At 51.0% G+C, this 13,259-nt stretch overlaps 6 protein-coding genes across 6 annotated transcripts; 2 read left to right on the top strand and 4 right to left on the bottom strand.

Moving 5' to 3' along the window:
- Positions 1-128: 128 nt before the first annotated feature.
- IAR55_000646 (uncharacterized protein) lies at positions 129-2,711 on the bottom strand (the record flags this gene model as incomplete). The annotated part of the gene is made up of 8 exons (XM_066943780.1): positions 129-667; positions 722-856; positions 910-1,138; positions 1,182-2,024; positions 2,079-2,319; positions 2,384-2,509; positions 2,569-2,579; positions 2,649-2,711. The coding sequence occupies 8 exons, from the start codon at positions 2,709-2,711 to the stop codon at positions 129-131; spliced, it is 2,187 nt and encodes a 728-aa protein (XP_066806322.1).
- Positions 2,712-3,536: 825 nt separating this feature from the next.
- Positions 3,537-4,778, top strand: IAR55_000645 (uncharacterized protein; the record flags this gene model as incomplete). Its single annotated transcript, XM_066943779.1, has 3 exons — positions 3,537-3,857; positions 3,950-4,229; positions 4,291-4,778. 3 exons carry the CDS (start codon positions 3,537-3,539, stop codon positions 4,776-4,778), a joined length of 1,089 nt encoding a protein of 362 aa, XP_066806321.1.
- Positions 4,779-5,034: 256 nt separating this feature from the next.
- Positions 5,035-6,682, top strand: IAR55_000644 (uncharacterized protein; the record flags this gene model as incomplete). Its single annotated transcript, XM_066943778.1, has 10 exons — positions 5,035-5,044; positions 5,128-5,261; positions 5,354-5,437; positions 5,511-5,729; positions 5,790-5,805; positions 5,951-6,060; positions 6,143-6,220; positions 6,306-6,366; positions 6,431-6,540; positions 6,611-6,682. 10 exons carry the CDS (start codon positions 5,035-5,037, stop codon positions 6,680-6,682), a joined length of 894 nt encoding a protein of 297 aa, XP_066806320.1.
- A 194-nt stretch (positions 6,683-6,876) lies between these two features.
- Positions 6,877-9,046, bottom strand: IAR55_000643 (uncharacterized protein; the record flags this gene model as incomplete). Its single annotated transcript, XM_066943777.1, has 9 exons — positions 6,877-6,920; positions 6,983-7,041; positions 7,111-7,180; positions 7,259-7,286; positions 7,350-7,440; positions 7,505-7,595; positions 7,715-7,960; positions 8,087-8,626; positions 8,698-9,046. The coding sequence occupies 9 exons, from the start codon at positions 9,044-9,046 to the stop codon at positions 6,877-6,879; spliced, it is 1,518 nt and encodes a 505-aa protein (XP_066806319.1).
- A 340-nt stretch (positions 9,047-9,386) lies between these two features.
- IAR55_000642 (uncharacterized protein) lies at positions 9,387-10,708 on the bottom strand (the record flags this gene model as incomplete). The annotated part of the gene is made up of 2 exons (XM_066943776.1): positions 9,387-10,334; positions 10,406-10,708. The coding sequence occupies 2 exons, from the start codon at positions 10,706-10,708 to the stop codon at positions 9,387-9,389; spliced, it is 1,251 nt and encodes a 416-aa protein (XP_066806318.1).
- A 364-nt stretch (positions 10,709-11,072) lies between these two features.
- Positions 11,073-12,998, bottom strand: IAR55_000641 (uncharacterized protein; the record flags this gene model as incomplete). Its single annotated transcript, XM_066943775.1, has 8 exons — positions 11,073-11,302; positions 11,408-11,510; positions 11,568-11,646; positions 11,758-11,818; positions 11,886-11,987; positions 12,147-12,349; positions 12,588-12,742; positions 12,936-12,998. The coding sequence occupies 8 exons, from the start codon at positions 12,996-12,998 to the stop codon at positions 11,073-11,075; spliced, it is 996 nt and encodes a 331-aa protein (XP_066806317.1).
- Between the last annotated feature and the right edge of the window lie 261 nt (positions 12,999-13,259).

Here is a 13,259-nt window from a genome sequence, read left to right as displayed (position 1 = left end):
TTGACACGATTTATCAGTAGCAGAGTAAGCGTAACGAGAGCGAAGTTGATATCGAATGCACTGGAATGCATGGATGTAGTACAACGGTTGCGCAGAGCTTATAGACTCCAATACCACGCTGTTACCGTTCAACCATCTCTGGCAGCCTGCATGATGAACGACATCAGGGCGGATTGCACCCCCGCCGAAACAGAACTCGGCATTTCTCCTTCGGCGGCGTCCAAAGTAGGCGGCAACCAATTATTCGACAGCTCGACCGGTGCCGTGGGATTGTCCCAACCCGCTTGAACGTAATTATCGATACTGTCGGGATTCGTGATTCCCAGATCGAAATACGGATTCCAGGTGGTAGAAGAAACCGTTGGACCTGTATTGAGGTGATTCCAGTACAGCTGAGGTAACTGAAACAGGCTTGCAGGGTTGATTGTGGGATCGGAAAATGCAGGTGAATCCGGTCCTCTTACGTCATTTTCCGTGGGGCCAGGAGTTGTAGGCGCAATCTCGCTGATTGACAAATGCCGACGCACAGCACGGAGGCCTTCTGGTATAGACGGCGACAAAGATTGATCTTCGACCGCGAGATTCGAGCTTGTCGTCTTCGCTCGGCCACTTTCCCCAGGGGCAAATGGCCTTTCGTTTGTGGAAATGCGCAATCCACCCTGGATGACTATGAGGCAGAACATCAACGTCGCATATACTTAAGACGATCGCATGCACTCACGTCCTTCGAAGAATACTCGGTGAGACGAGGCTGCCGGCCATGACTTGGAGAAGTCGCGTAACCATATGCAGCATTGTGCAAAGTTGACCTTAGCCTTGTGAGCTATGTCCTGGTCAGGATTTGTGGTATCGAAGGCTGTGTGGTCGAGAGTGAGCTAAGGAGCCAGAACATGCGACATCGACACATACCTTCAAAGAGTGCGGTGAGGCTCAACATGTGTAGGAGGTCAGAGCTGGCCACCGAAAGGAGCTGGAATCGATCGAGATGCGATAAGATGTCGATGCTTGCCTGAGCGGCTTCAGAGCAGATTTGATGGGCGGACAGGGAAGATTCGCCGTTCATCAATGGCGATTGTGAGGGACGGCGCGCTCGTCTGATGAATCGGGAATGTAGGAGAATACGGGTAGTGTGATACCACTACAAGTGGTGTCAGTATCAAGACAAAGTAGCCGATACTCACTGAAAGCGTCACTGCATGGTGTGGGATTGGCGAAACTGATGGAGAAGGATCAAGGAGCAGGAAAGATGGGAGAGCTCGTCGCCAGCTTTCTAACTGCTCTGATACTGCCTCGGCATTACGAGCTGTGTCCCATTGCTGCGATGTCTTTTGCAGAAATCCTGCATCCCACGACTCTATTGATGGTGGACACTGTATTTCCAAATTCAGGACATCTTCCACGATCATCCCTAGTCGACAGGTCCAATTGAAACAGCTCATCACGTATCCTCTTCGGGGTGAGATCGAACCGAAGTACTGTGCAGAACTGGCAGTGGAGATGGAGGGTGGTGGCCAAGTTTCGAGTTCCTCGAGCTCGTTCGTCGATGGAAGAGGGGTTGTCGATCTCCGATAGGTCAGAAGGAATGGTCTTCCAGTCTCTTCCGCCAAGGTCTTGTCGAGAACGTAGGTATTCCAATAAACTCTCGAACGGATCTCCCTATCCGCCATATCCAAGGAAGCACCCATGGGACTTGAACTCAGACTGGTTGGTGCAAGATTCAAGCCCATGATCAGGGCCATACTACATGCACGACCTGCGAGCATTGCCGCACTCTGCTTGTCTCCACATCCGGTCTGTCGAAGACTGAGCAGGATGAGAGATTGGATGAGATCGATTCGGCACTCGTTGCGAGATTCATGAACGGCTTGTTCAGCCATATGGAACAGTCTGTCCGCAGGAAATATATCATCGCTGGTCGAATTCGGTGGTGTGATGCAAGATGCGATGGCGAGCATGGACAGGATGAGAGGTGGAGACGTAGTATGTGGATTGAAGGTTGGTTTATATATCAATGGCCAGACATTCTACCCGGCAATTACTCAGCAAGGTCTGCGAGTCTCGCGTACGACAAGACTCACGTGAACGTGTGTAAAATACAAGGGGAGCAATTGATCCACCAGGGTACTCGGCACACCGCCGAATCTATGTCGTGATCGAGGTCGGCTCGGTGGTATCGGAGGAGCTGTAGTCGGGTATTTTGGTCGACGTGTCGGAGGCGACACCGGGTCATCACTGTGTGCAGATTGAGGATGGAGGCCATATGACGTGCGAGGTGAGGTGGATATATGGGATCGTTTACGTGAACCTGGTTGTGGCCCACTTTGAATGAAGCTGTCAATCATGCAATGTCTTGATTGAATCAGTTGACAGCAGGACAGCTTACCGTTTTCTGACCGGCGCGGTGAATGTGCATCTCAGATCATTCTCGACACACGACTTGCATGACAGTCTTCCATGGGAATCTCCTTGGTCTGTAGCCTCGCATTTGGTCCGACGACTGTTTGCATGTCTGCGTCAGATCATCCATCCATCATTTGTCAATGAGGAAAAAGGCAGATGACAGCCTACTTCTTGCAGTTCTGCAGAAGGATTGATCCCGTCAGCAAGCAGCTCGGCATGGAGTGAAAAACACATGCATAGCAACCCACATCACAGGCTCTGGTAGTTCTCCTCTGGATTGTCCCTCCCTCCTCTTCCGGTGAAGAGTTCATGCTGCCTGCGCAAGGTGAACTGGATGGTGGGTATCTTGATGGTAAGTTAGAAAGGTTGAGCGGAAGAAAGGTGAATGACACCAAGGAGATCATCAATCCCTTCCGGGTAAATTGTATTTATCCACACCCTTTCCCTCTCTTCGGTTGAGCAGCGGCCCAGTGGTGATGATAACAAACCCACCCATTAACGCCGCGATTGCTATTTACGTGCGCATGAAGCAGTATGTCGGTACGACCGTCGGACGCTAATGCATTGGCCGAAGAGCTCTGCTATCTTTGCATGCTTGCTTCGACCCGAATGATATGGTTCGGACATGTGGAGGCCGGCAGGCGTGAGGCCTGGTATTTAGGGTCTGTGAATGGTTTGGCAAGTTTCATGGGATGTGCTATCTCGATGTCTTGATGATCGCTCCATACCTGGTGGATCTATCTACAATGAGTGTCTGTGCGTCGGCAGCGTTGATGGGCGGTGACATGCAGACAATCTGTGTGCTGACGGGCTGATGGTGGCTTTGTCGACGTGTTCCGTGTCCTAGTAAAACCTCCGACGTGTAGCCTATCCGGAATAGATGAGGACCGGCAAGCAGAAGTGTACGTTCGAAGCAATACCATGAACATGCCTGTGCCATACATCGAGGGTGTCCCCGTGTGTACTTGGAGGTCATCTTGCATTGACAGGAGTGTATCTCGCACATCGGATCTGAACCTGTTTTTGTCTCATTACAGTCTGTCCGCAAGGGAGACCCCGCGGGCCGATGACTGGGGACATCAAACTGATGCATCGTTGCATCATCTTCGTTTTCTCGTTGCATCAAACGGACGTCAATGATGAAAACCCCGACAATGAGATCTCTACGATATCTGTATACTTGTCGAGCGTCCCTTCGGTCATACACGACATCCTCTACGCCAAGTCTGCAAACGTGGATGGAAGCACTCACTTCCAAACCCCCAGAAATCACACACGACGTGATTGACACGGAACGCGCCAGTCAACTCGCACGTATCTTGCCTACTTGTCAGGACACATCTGAAGCTCTGAAAGATGATTTGCCCAACGGGGAAGTACTGTCAAAAGGACATCATTTGGTTTATTTCAGACCGAAGTTCATGTTGAATGATCTGGGCAGAGATGGGTCTTCGACGGTGGGTTGTGCGACTTACACCTCGACATGAGGGAACCCAGGGCGGGATACTAACTTGTAAGATTGTCTGGATATGATATATTGGAATATCAGGAATACAACGCACCCCCACCATTTACAAGAAGAATGTGGGCGGGTGGATCCATGTTCTGGTCCAGTCGCCATCACCTGAGAATAGGAGAAAGAGTCACTCAAGCGGTCAGTGTGCCCAAAGTGGAGCATAAGAAGGGCATGGTCTTCGTATACCAGAAGAGGGTGATCTATCCCGCTACAAGGTCGAATGGGGATCTAGATTACGATGAGGACGAATGGGCAGTGAAGGAGCTGAGGACGCATGTGTTCAGACAGGCTGAGGCGGTTCCGGTCAGTGCAGGTGGGTGTATTCCTCCTCATGGCGAAGTATGAGCTGACTCGTTTGTGGTCGACTGTTGTAGGTCCGAGCAGCCCCTCGTCTGCATCATCTGGTACAATTGGACGACAATCCCACTTCTCATTCACATACACACCGAGCTCACCACTCCTTTTCCTTTTCTCTGCACTCACACACAATCCTCACAAAGTGCACTACGACCAATCGTGGACCACTACTCAAGAAGGGCACAGAGCGCCCCTCGTCCATGGACCCATGAGCGCTTTGCTCCTGATTGAACTGGCAGGTAGGGTAGGGGCCCATAAGACCTTGAAGCGGTTTGACTATCGTGCAACCAGTCCGATGGTCGTCGGTGAGGAGATTGGGATGAGGGAGACGTGGGCAGAAGAAGGAGATTTACAGCTGACCACGGAACAGAGTGGGAAAGTGGGAATGAGAGCGGTGGCGAGGTATGCTGCGGAGACATGGTATGCATTCATGTCACGAGAGCACTATGAGAGTGACATTGCATACCTCTTCTGCCCCGAAACAGGCTTGGTAGTCACACGTTGATACAAGCTCAGACTCCACTCTATTCAGCAGATGGACTGAACGCGACCTGGTCGACAATGGTGGAGGTCCTCCACCCAGCTCGAAGCGATGATACAAAGTGACTTTGACCAGTAGTTCTCTTTCAGTATTTCTCCTGCATTCAGACGTCACTATGCTAGTACCACGTCAGTTCATCGTGCGAGCAGCACAATCATGCTCGTCATGCCGGCTGAGATCCCGATCCACTTCCACACGAGTCCCCACGTCTCGTCGAGCAATGCTATATGGTGTGTGTACGCTCGTTTCTCGCTCCACTATCACCTCGTGATGTGCTTGCGCCGATGCGATGTTTATCTCCTGTACCATACAGTACCCGGATCCAATCCGCGGATGCTACAGAAATCACTGTTGAGCCCGGCAGACTCGATAGCATACGATCTGGAAGATAGCGTAGCGCCGTCGAAGAAAGCAGAAGCGAGGAAGCTCGTAGCGGAATTGTTGGACGTGAGTGATCGAATGGGTCACGGTGTAGAAGCTCTGGTGCAAAGGACGGTCGGGCTGGAAAATAGGAGCTCACGTGATTGACTGGGATGTAGGGAGATAGAAGACCGAAAGGAGAGGTAATGGCCAGGATCAATGCTATTGGTACAGGATACGAAGAAGCTGATTTGGACGAAGTGGTGAGTTTTGAGCACCAATGGCGTACACTCTCCTCCTCTATCTCGGTCACTGATCCGCGGATATACATGATAGCTCCGCACAAGACATCTCTCAGCTATCGCCTTGCCGAAGACGACGTCTGCGGAACATATCGCCTACCTCATTTCACGGATCAACAAGCTCGCGCCGAAACATAAACGATCAGGCCAAGAAGAGGCGATCAAGATCATTGCCATGATTGAGAATTCGAGGGCGATGGTCTCGATCGAGAGTATCGCGGCGAGTGGTGAAGGACATCTAGACGCGTTACTGGTGAGTTGGAGTAACTTAATGGCAATGTAGTGCGGAGCTAATGATGGAGACATATATCAGTTTGCAGCTGAAGATTGTATGTTCCACTCGTGCTGTTTGTGTTGCCCTTCGACCCTTCTTGGCACCGTCGCGTTGCTCCAGATGATAGGATTCCCAGCGGTCCTCCATACCTCACAGTATTCCGTGCTGAGTGCTGACGATCGAAGACGATCAAAATGTAGACTGTGCAGATGTGGGCCTCACACGAACACCAACACGAGAAGAGCTAATATACCCTCGTTCTCGACTGGTCACAACCGCCAAAGCTTTCGGTCTACAGGCCATTGACCTGGTGCGTCGCCTGTCTCCCCTCCATGCTGTGGAACCACACCTCGGTCACGTTCTCTTTCCGCTGATCTTGCCCCTCTTGGCAGGTCTGTGTGAATTACAAAGATAAAGAAGCTTTAAGGGAAGAGTCGGAAGAAGGTCGACGATTAGGTTTCGATGGCAAGGTGGGCAAACTTTCTCCCCCTTTACAAAGCAACAGAGGGACCTTTGGTGGGTGAGGGCAATGTGTTGATCAGTGTGTCAATATAGCAAGCCATTCATCCTGATCAGATCGAGGTGATCCATCGATCTTTCTCCCCGAGCGAAAAAGGTAAGTCCGTCCCTCCCAGCCTCCCTTGATGGATTCCCGCTTACAAAATACGCGGTCGTCGCAGATATTCTAAAAGCTGCACGAGTCAGATTCTCCTTCGAGCATCATGACAAACAAGGTAAAGGCGCGTACACGCTCGACGGTACGATGATAGACGCTCCGGTGTACAAACAAGTGAGAGTCAATCCCCTCTCTATATAGGTCTGTACATCAAGTCCTATGCTCACTCGGATGGTCATCATAGGCTATCAAAGTATTGGCAAAGGCTGAAGCGGCTGGATTGCCTGTACCCCAAGTGCGAGAAGACGAGATATAAAAAAAAAACCATTTCAACAGGGTGTATGATATGAAGTTCACGACTAATCGAACGTAAATCTACATATGCTTTTCATCATTATAAAGTCTCTACGTTGGTACGAGGGCTGTATTCTGCCGATCCGTCTATCCATCTATCATTTGTGCGGCTTTTGTGAACTGTGAACTGAAAGACATTCTCGAAGAAGAGATCGCTCAATCTCGCACGGTGTATTGACAGTTTGCTCTGACTCGATGTCCTGTCAAGATATCGATATCAGTCTCGATATTCCAGGGTTCCCCGAGAGCCAGAGACGCTCACCATAGATATAGAAGACGAAAGGCACGGGCGTGAGGACCACCGCGATGAATCCGAACAAGCTGGGGATAAAAAGTCAGACATGAGCGGGTGGTCCGGATATATCATACAGATGCTTATGCGAGACTCACGATGCGGCCCATTGATCCCCTAGTCGTTCGTACATGGTAGGAAAGGCGAGAATGACGAGACCAGGTACACCTGTACGAACGTGATTAGTCCAGTCAGTCAATCAAGATTCGGTGATAGGAAGGCGATCCATTCATCGGTCGCGCTCACTATACCGAACAAGGGTAGAAGCAGCCATCTATGTTCCCGACTCGTCAGTTTCCCACAGACTCAGATATCTTGTTTTCACACCTAGACTCACCGCCGAAGAAGCATAGGGTCCATAAGCGTCGATCATATATTGCATTGATCCTTGGAAAATCGATAACAGTCCGATACCAAAGATCAATCCGCTATGATGTGAGGTGCCTTCAGATCACTGACGGTCATGATTGCATGAAGGCAGGCAGGACTTACCTCATCATGGGAACCCAGAAATTGAACTGAGGGCCTGACGTCCAGGCGAACCAGAATAGTCCAGCGGGAAAACAAATCGCAGCAAACATGACTGAGACAATGATATCGACATCAGCACGGACCTCACGCTTCTTGTCTTGTCTTCCTCTCCCTTCCTTTGGCGAAACTGACGGACCGACAGGAATCGCGAGGGGGGAGAAGGATACTCACGAGGCACCAATCTCTCCTCCGGTTCCACTTTGCCATCATGGATTCCTCTCCTCTTGATCCCTCCGACTTTGGCATCCCTGGTCAAACCCCTGTATCGCGCGTAGTGTAGGAAGTTGAACATCATGAGGATCATGAAGCCGACGATGATGGGTAAGAACATGAGTCCCAATTTGCCTCCTGACAGACCATGTTTGGCGAAGACGATGGGATAGGCGTCGAAGAAGCCGTAGAGGACGGTATAGACGACTACAAGGGTGGGTTGTCAGCACATCACCCGACATGACGGAATGCGGCTAGAGGTGATACGAGGTGACGTGATCATGCAGACGGAGGAAAAGGGAAGGTTTTCTTCCAGGACGAAGGAACACTGACCAGTGAGATAAATGATGAAGAACTGGACAACAGGTTCTCTCGCCAACATCTGAAACGGTCTCTTCATATATTTCGGAGTCAACTTTTTCAGACTCTCGTCTTCGATGCTCGCTCTCCAACAGTCTTCCCCTGTGACCTGTCTATACTTCACAGCCTTGAACTTCAGTAGGGCCGGAGCCAGCGTTTCCGGCATGAAGAAGAAACAGAGTAAGAACGATGCGGCGTTCCAGATCGCGCATACCCAATAACACCATCTCCAACCGTAAGAAGGGTTCTGAGCGACATACCCACCTATCACGGGACCGAGGACCGGACCGGCGAAACCGGCCGTGGAGAAAAGTGGTAGAGCGAGTGTTCGTAGGAGTGGATCGCCGACGTCGTTCAGTGTTCCGCCGGCGTTGGAGAGAGGAGTGGTGGAGAAGAATCCAGCGATGAAACGAAGGATCAATAGACCGGCGGTATTGGGTGCTAAGGCTGATCCGACCTCGAATAGCGAAGCGAGTAGGATGGTGATAAGGTAGACTGGAAGTCGACCATACACTGCGAGAAGAGGAAACCAGTCATGTTCCGTAATGAGGCTGCGCGGTCGGAGGTGGCAAATCAACACTCACATTCGGCCAAGGGAGCCATGGGCATAGCCCCGACACCCATCCCAATCAAGAAACAACTCGTACCCGCCGTCGCAGCGAGCTGACCACATCCAAACTCCTGCATCATCCCTCTCTCTGCAGCAGACGAGACCGAACTGGAGAAAGTCAGACCGAGCGTCAGAAACGCCAGTTGCGCAATGACAAAGGTCTTGTAGAGTATCGACCAGTTGAGAGGATTCCGAGCATCGTCAGGATCGAACTTCACGTAGACCGTCAGCGGTTTGGGTTCTTCGAGGGCCGACTCGTGTACTTGTTCGTGCGTCGGTCGGGTTTTGGGTGCAAAGGAGCGGTATTGGAAGAATGCCTCCATTCTCGGTTGAACTGGACGGACCAGGGAGAAGACCGACGGTGAGCGTTACCTATGCTTGTAAGTCGTTGACCGCTGGGGGGAACACAATATACACCCCTCGACTTGTCGTGGACGCAGGTGGTATCAAGGAGCTAAAGGACTTGTCATACGCTATAACCTAGCGAAAAAAGTCGACAGAAAAAGGAAAAGATTGTGACTGGATGCTTGATGACCATGATAAATGTGTTCCCAAAATACATTTCATTAACCTTGATACTGTTAAGCCGTCTAAAGCCTTAGATTTTCGAGTCGCGGTCTCCGAGCCCCCCTCCACACTCACTCCACCGGGTCACACTCTCTCTCAGCTGCCCTCCTCGTCCTCCACCAGCTCCCTGGCCATCCTAGCTTCTTCAAACAATGCTTTCGTCTCATCGTCTTCCTCCCCGCCCCAGCTCATATCCTTCTCCCAGTCGCTCTCCTCCCTTTCTTCCTCTTTATCGCTATCTGCGAGCTGATGGACCGGTCCGACTTGTTTCGCTGCTGAGATGAAAGTGCTTGCTAGTTGAGATGTGGGAGCCGATATCAATGCATTAGCTGTACGACGTGCATCGCGTGATGACGACGGATTGGCTCGAGCAGCAGAGCTGGGTGCAGGTTTCGGCTGAGGTAGTGGTAGCGGTTGTGACGGCATCTTCGACGGTGGTCCCGCTGTCTCGGACGGCAACGGCTTTGCAGGTGACGAGGGTACTGGTGCTGCCATGGCGATCGGCCGTTCATGGATGGTCAAACTTGCAATGAGCGCTGAGACTGAGTCGTTGGACTGAGGTGCGGGAGGAGGAGGAGGCGGCGGTAGCGGTGGCGGCGGCGTTGTCTGGGCTGGTCGCACACGAGCAGAAGTCGCTGTAGATGTCGAGTGAGCTGATCCCCCCGACTGATGTTCTTTCTTCGATAACTCGACCTTCTCTCTCCGTAGTGACCTGTCCTGCGTGTCCTCCCAAGAGAACTCTCCCCTCTCCTCCAATTCTTCCAGCAGTTCAACCTCCACATCTTTCGATCTCAACCAGATAGCTTCCCCGCTCAAACCCCTCTCCACCCACGCACTCCTCACCTTGCATTTCTTCCCACAGAACCCTTCCTCCTCGTTCCCCTCTGAAGGCTTGATGGTCCGCGCACGGGTGGAGATGATATATCGTTTCGCGGCGGTGTAAGGCTTGTATGGCGGATTCGGACAGAGTGGGTAGGAACAGAGGGAGTTCAGGTGTCTTTCGTGGATGATTTCGAGGTATTGAGGTGGAGTCAGATATGATGCCTAAACGAAGCAAGGGTATTCATCGAACTAGTCAGAACCCAATGACCCTGCTTATAATCGACCCCACTCACAGCTTTCTTGAACGTCGCACGATCGACAGTCTCCTCCATCAGCTTGTCCATCCATCTATCCACCTTGCGTTTCAACGTGATCTTCCTCACAGCCGCCCGTTTGTACGCGTCGCTTTCTGCATCGTGTGATGGAGTCAGCGTATCTGTACTAGGTCCAGCCTCGTAAGACGTGTCCCGTTGCGCGACCGATAATCGAACAGGATTTCGCGAGGATGGTGGGGGCGCGGTGGTGCTGATAGCTGGAGGGGAAAGGGTGATTGCGGGGTGGGTTGATGTGGATGGATTGGGGATTGCGATCGGCATGTTCGTGAAGATATCTCAGGCGATAGCGGATCGTTTGCAGTGGGCGCGACACAGATGAGCCTTATCTCCCGGTGGTTACGCCGGTGTCGAGTGACTGAGGAGGAAAATACAGAAAGATCCAGGAGACAAACCAATTGAGAGGCAGATTCCCTCCACCTTCCCTCCACCTCAGACGACCGCTTGTTTGACTAGATGAGCATCTCTACAAGTGTCCAGGTTACGATTCGTACAGACTAATAGCATCAGGACCCTCTCCTGTCAGGTGTACAAAAGAAGTTGTCATAAATGCAGATTATGATATGATCGCTTTGAGCTACAACAACAGCTTGACTATCATATTGTACATCGTGTCAAACGAGACATCTCACTCTGGCTTCGGACCCGCCTCGTCACCTTCTTCTAAATGCACTGCCAAACCTTTGACCACCTGCTCCAGCGGTCCGTTGCCTCCCAGGTCTTCAAGTTCCGCCGCAATCTGATCTTGCAGTTGAACCATAACATGTCGAATGTACACAAAGGTTCTGGTCTGGTCTCTGAGGTACTCGACGGTGTGTATCTTGAGCGAAACGGATGTAGTTTTCTTTTGTAGGACATCTAGTTCGGATGGATTCAAATTCAGTCTCTGTCTGGCGCTTCATGGCATTGTAAGGAGCTCGGAGGAGGAAATGACACCGAAACATTCTGAAATGCACGACTCACTTAGTATTTGTCGATTCTGAGTGTTGGCTTTGATCCCATGGACTACTGGGAAGCTGAACTTCCCCTCTGTCAAGTCTTCACAGAACCCCTTATTCGCTTCGTACTACAAGTCGGCCAGGAGCTTTGTCAAATGAGTTCGGAACAGAGAGGCGAAGCTCACTTCTGTGGATTGAAGGTTCATATAATCGTCTCGGATTTGGAACCAGACGGAAATTAGGTTCACCAGTGGGACGTAGTCGCTGTGTGGAAGATCAGTCAGAATGACAAGTCTACGTGTTGGCCGAAGGGAGGGCTGTAACTGGGAATTGCTATCCGACGGCAGTAGAGGGTAGAGATACGACAAGACGTACACGTTGGATACAGACTTGGCCATCATTAGCTTGACAGCTAATCTCAGGAGACCTCCAGCCTCTGAAGACAAACAACCTATCAGCTGGAACATTCCTGGCCAGCTCACAACAATGTTGGGGTGACTGACTTCCCAACACCATATCGATGTATTCTTCTTCGGTTGGACAGGTCAGACTATCTCTCCAGAAAAGGTCCATCCCCTGACCTCGATGCAGTTGTAGTAGCTCCTCTAAGAAGAGATGTCAGCTTATGATGCCCGACAGGCAGACGCTGGTCGGTCTGAGTTGAAAGATAGTCTGGGAAAGGTTGTCATTGCGCCTTCCCAAAGCAATACAGGTTGCCCTCTTCCCCTGACTGTCAAACGATCGGTCACCAAGTATATACCCACCAGTGACAAGAGAGACCAAATCCACCTCCTTGCCCTGCTTCCCCACTTGCCCTCCTTCTCTTTCCGTCCTCAGCTGTAACAGCTCTTGCATCGCCAAGAAATAGACGTAATTCGCTGTATTTATCGTCTGGGGAACACCATAGATGGTATGAGCTACTGGGAGACCTCGACGGAGTTCTGAAAAGTCTTCGACGTCGTCCATTCTACGTGATTGTTGAGGGCAGGTTAAGTCAGTGCTGAGCGACTGCTGAACAAATGATGCTGGTTCTCGAGTCCTTGCACGAACTCTCGTGCCATAGCATACCTGTTCTCAGCGTCTGGTCCTTTCTCTCCTCCCAGTCTGGCATTGCGACGAAGTTCAACCCTCCGTCTCACCCATCCTCCCCTCGCCTCATCGAAATCATGACACACCCATGGAGCGAAAGGGAAAGTCGCACTCACAACAAACTCGCATTATGTAGCATCCTCACCACTTTCGTGATAATCTCCAGATCATCTTCCGGGACATGTAACCACAGATTGAAAGCTTCGATCAACTTGGTTCGGATCTCTTTACCAGGATTCGCGGAGATATAGGTGTATGGTTCGAGGAGGATCTACCGTTTGAATGAGACTGTATTAGCTGGGAAACTTGGAATTGAATCGTTGAGTGGGTCGAACGGGATGAACGGATTGAAGTTTGAGAGAATGATGGGCAAGTATTGGGCCTTCAGACGGCGAAAGACAGTAGACATGGTGACAAGTGGAGGAGAAGTAGGCTAGGTCATGGGTCCTGCAGGGATCACATACGTTCTCTTGGGGCTGTGTCCAGCTGGGCGTTTTGAGCGTTTGACGCAAGTTCGAATAGTGCATCTTGAGCAGGTACGTTTCGTCCGTGATACGGCGGAGAGGTATGTATCCGGAACGGAAGCTTTGGTCGTGAGAGCACTATCTTCAACGGCTATGCAGAGAATGGTCAACGATCTTGCTGTTCAATTGCAAAGAGAAGATAAAGATGAAATGTTGATTGGATACAGGTCAGAGTACGTTTCGTGACGTGTTCATCGACGGTGGAGGTAAGTTAGATCTTGAAGTAAGTTAGTCAGTTACGCGTCATCCTGAATGACGACAACA

The sequence above is a fragment of the Kwoniella newhampshirensis genome, chromosome 1 (assembly GCF_039105145.1).
Source record: "Kwoniella newhampshirensis strain CBS 13917 chromosome 1, whole genome shotgun sequence".
NCBI lineage: Eukaryota > Fungi > Basidiomycota > Tremellomycetes > Tremellales > Cryptococcaceae > Kwoniella > Kwoniella newhampshirensis.
This window is presented reverse-complemented; position numbering and strand designations above follow the sequence as displayed.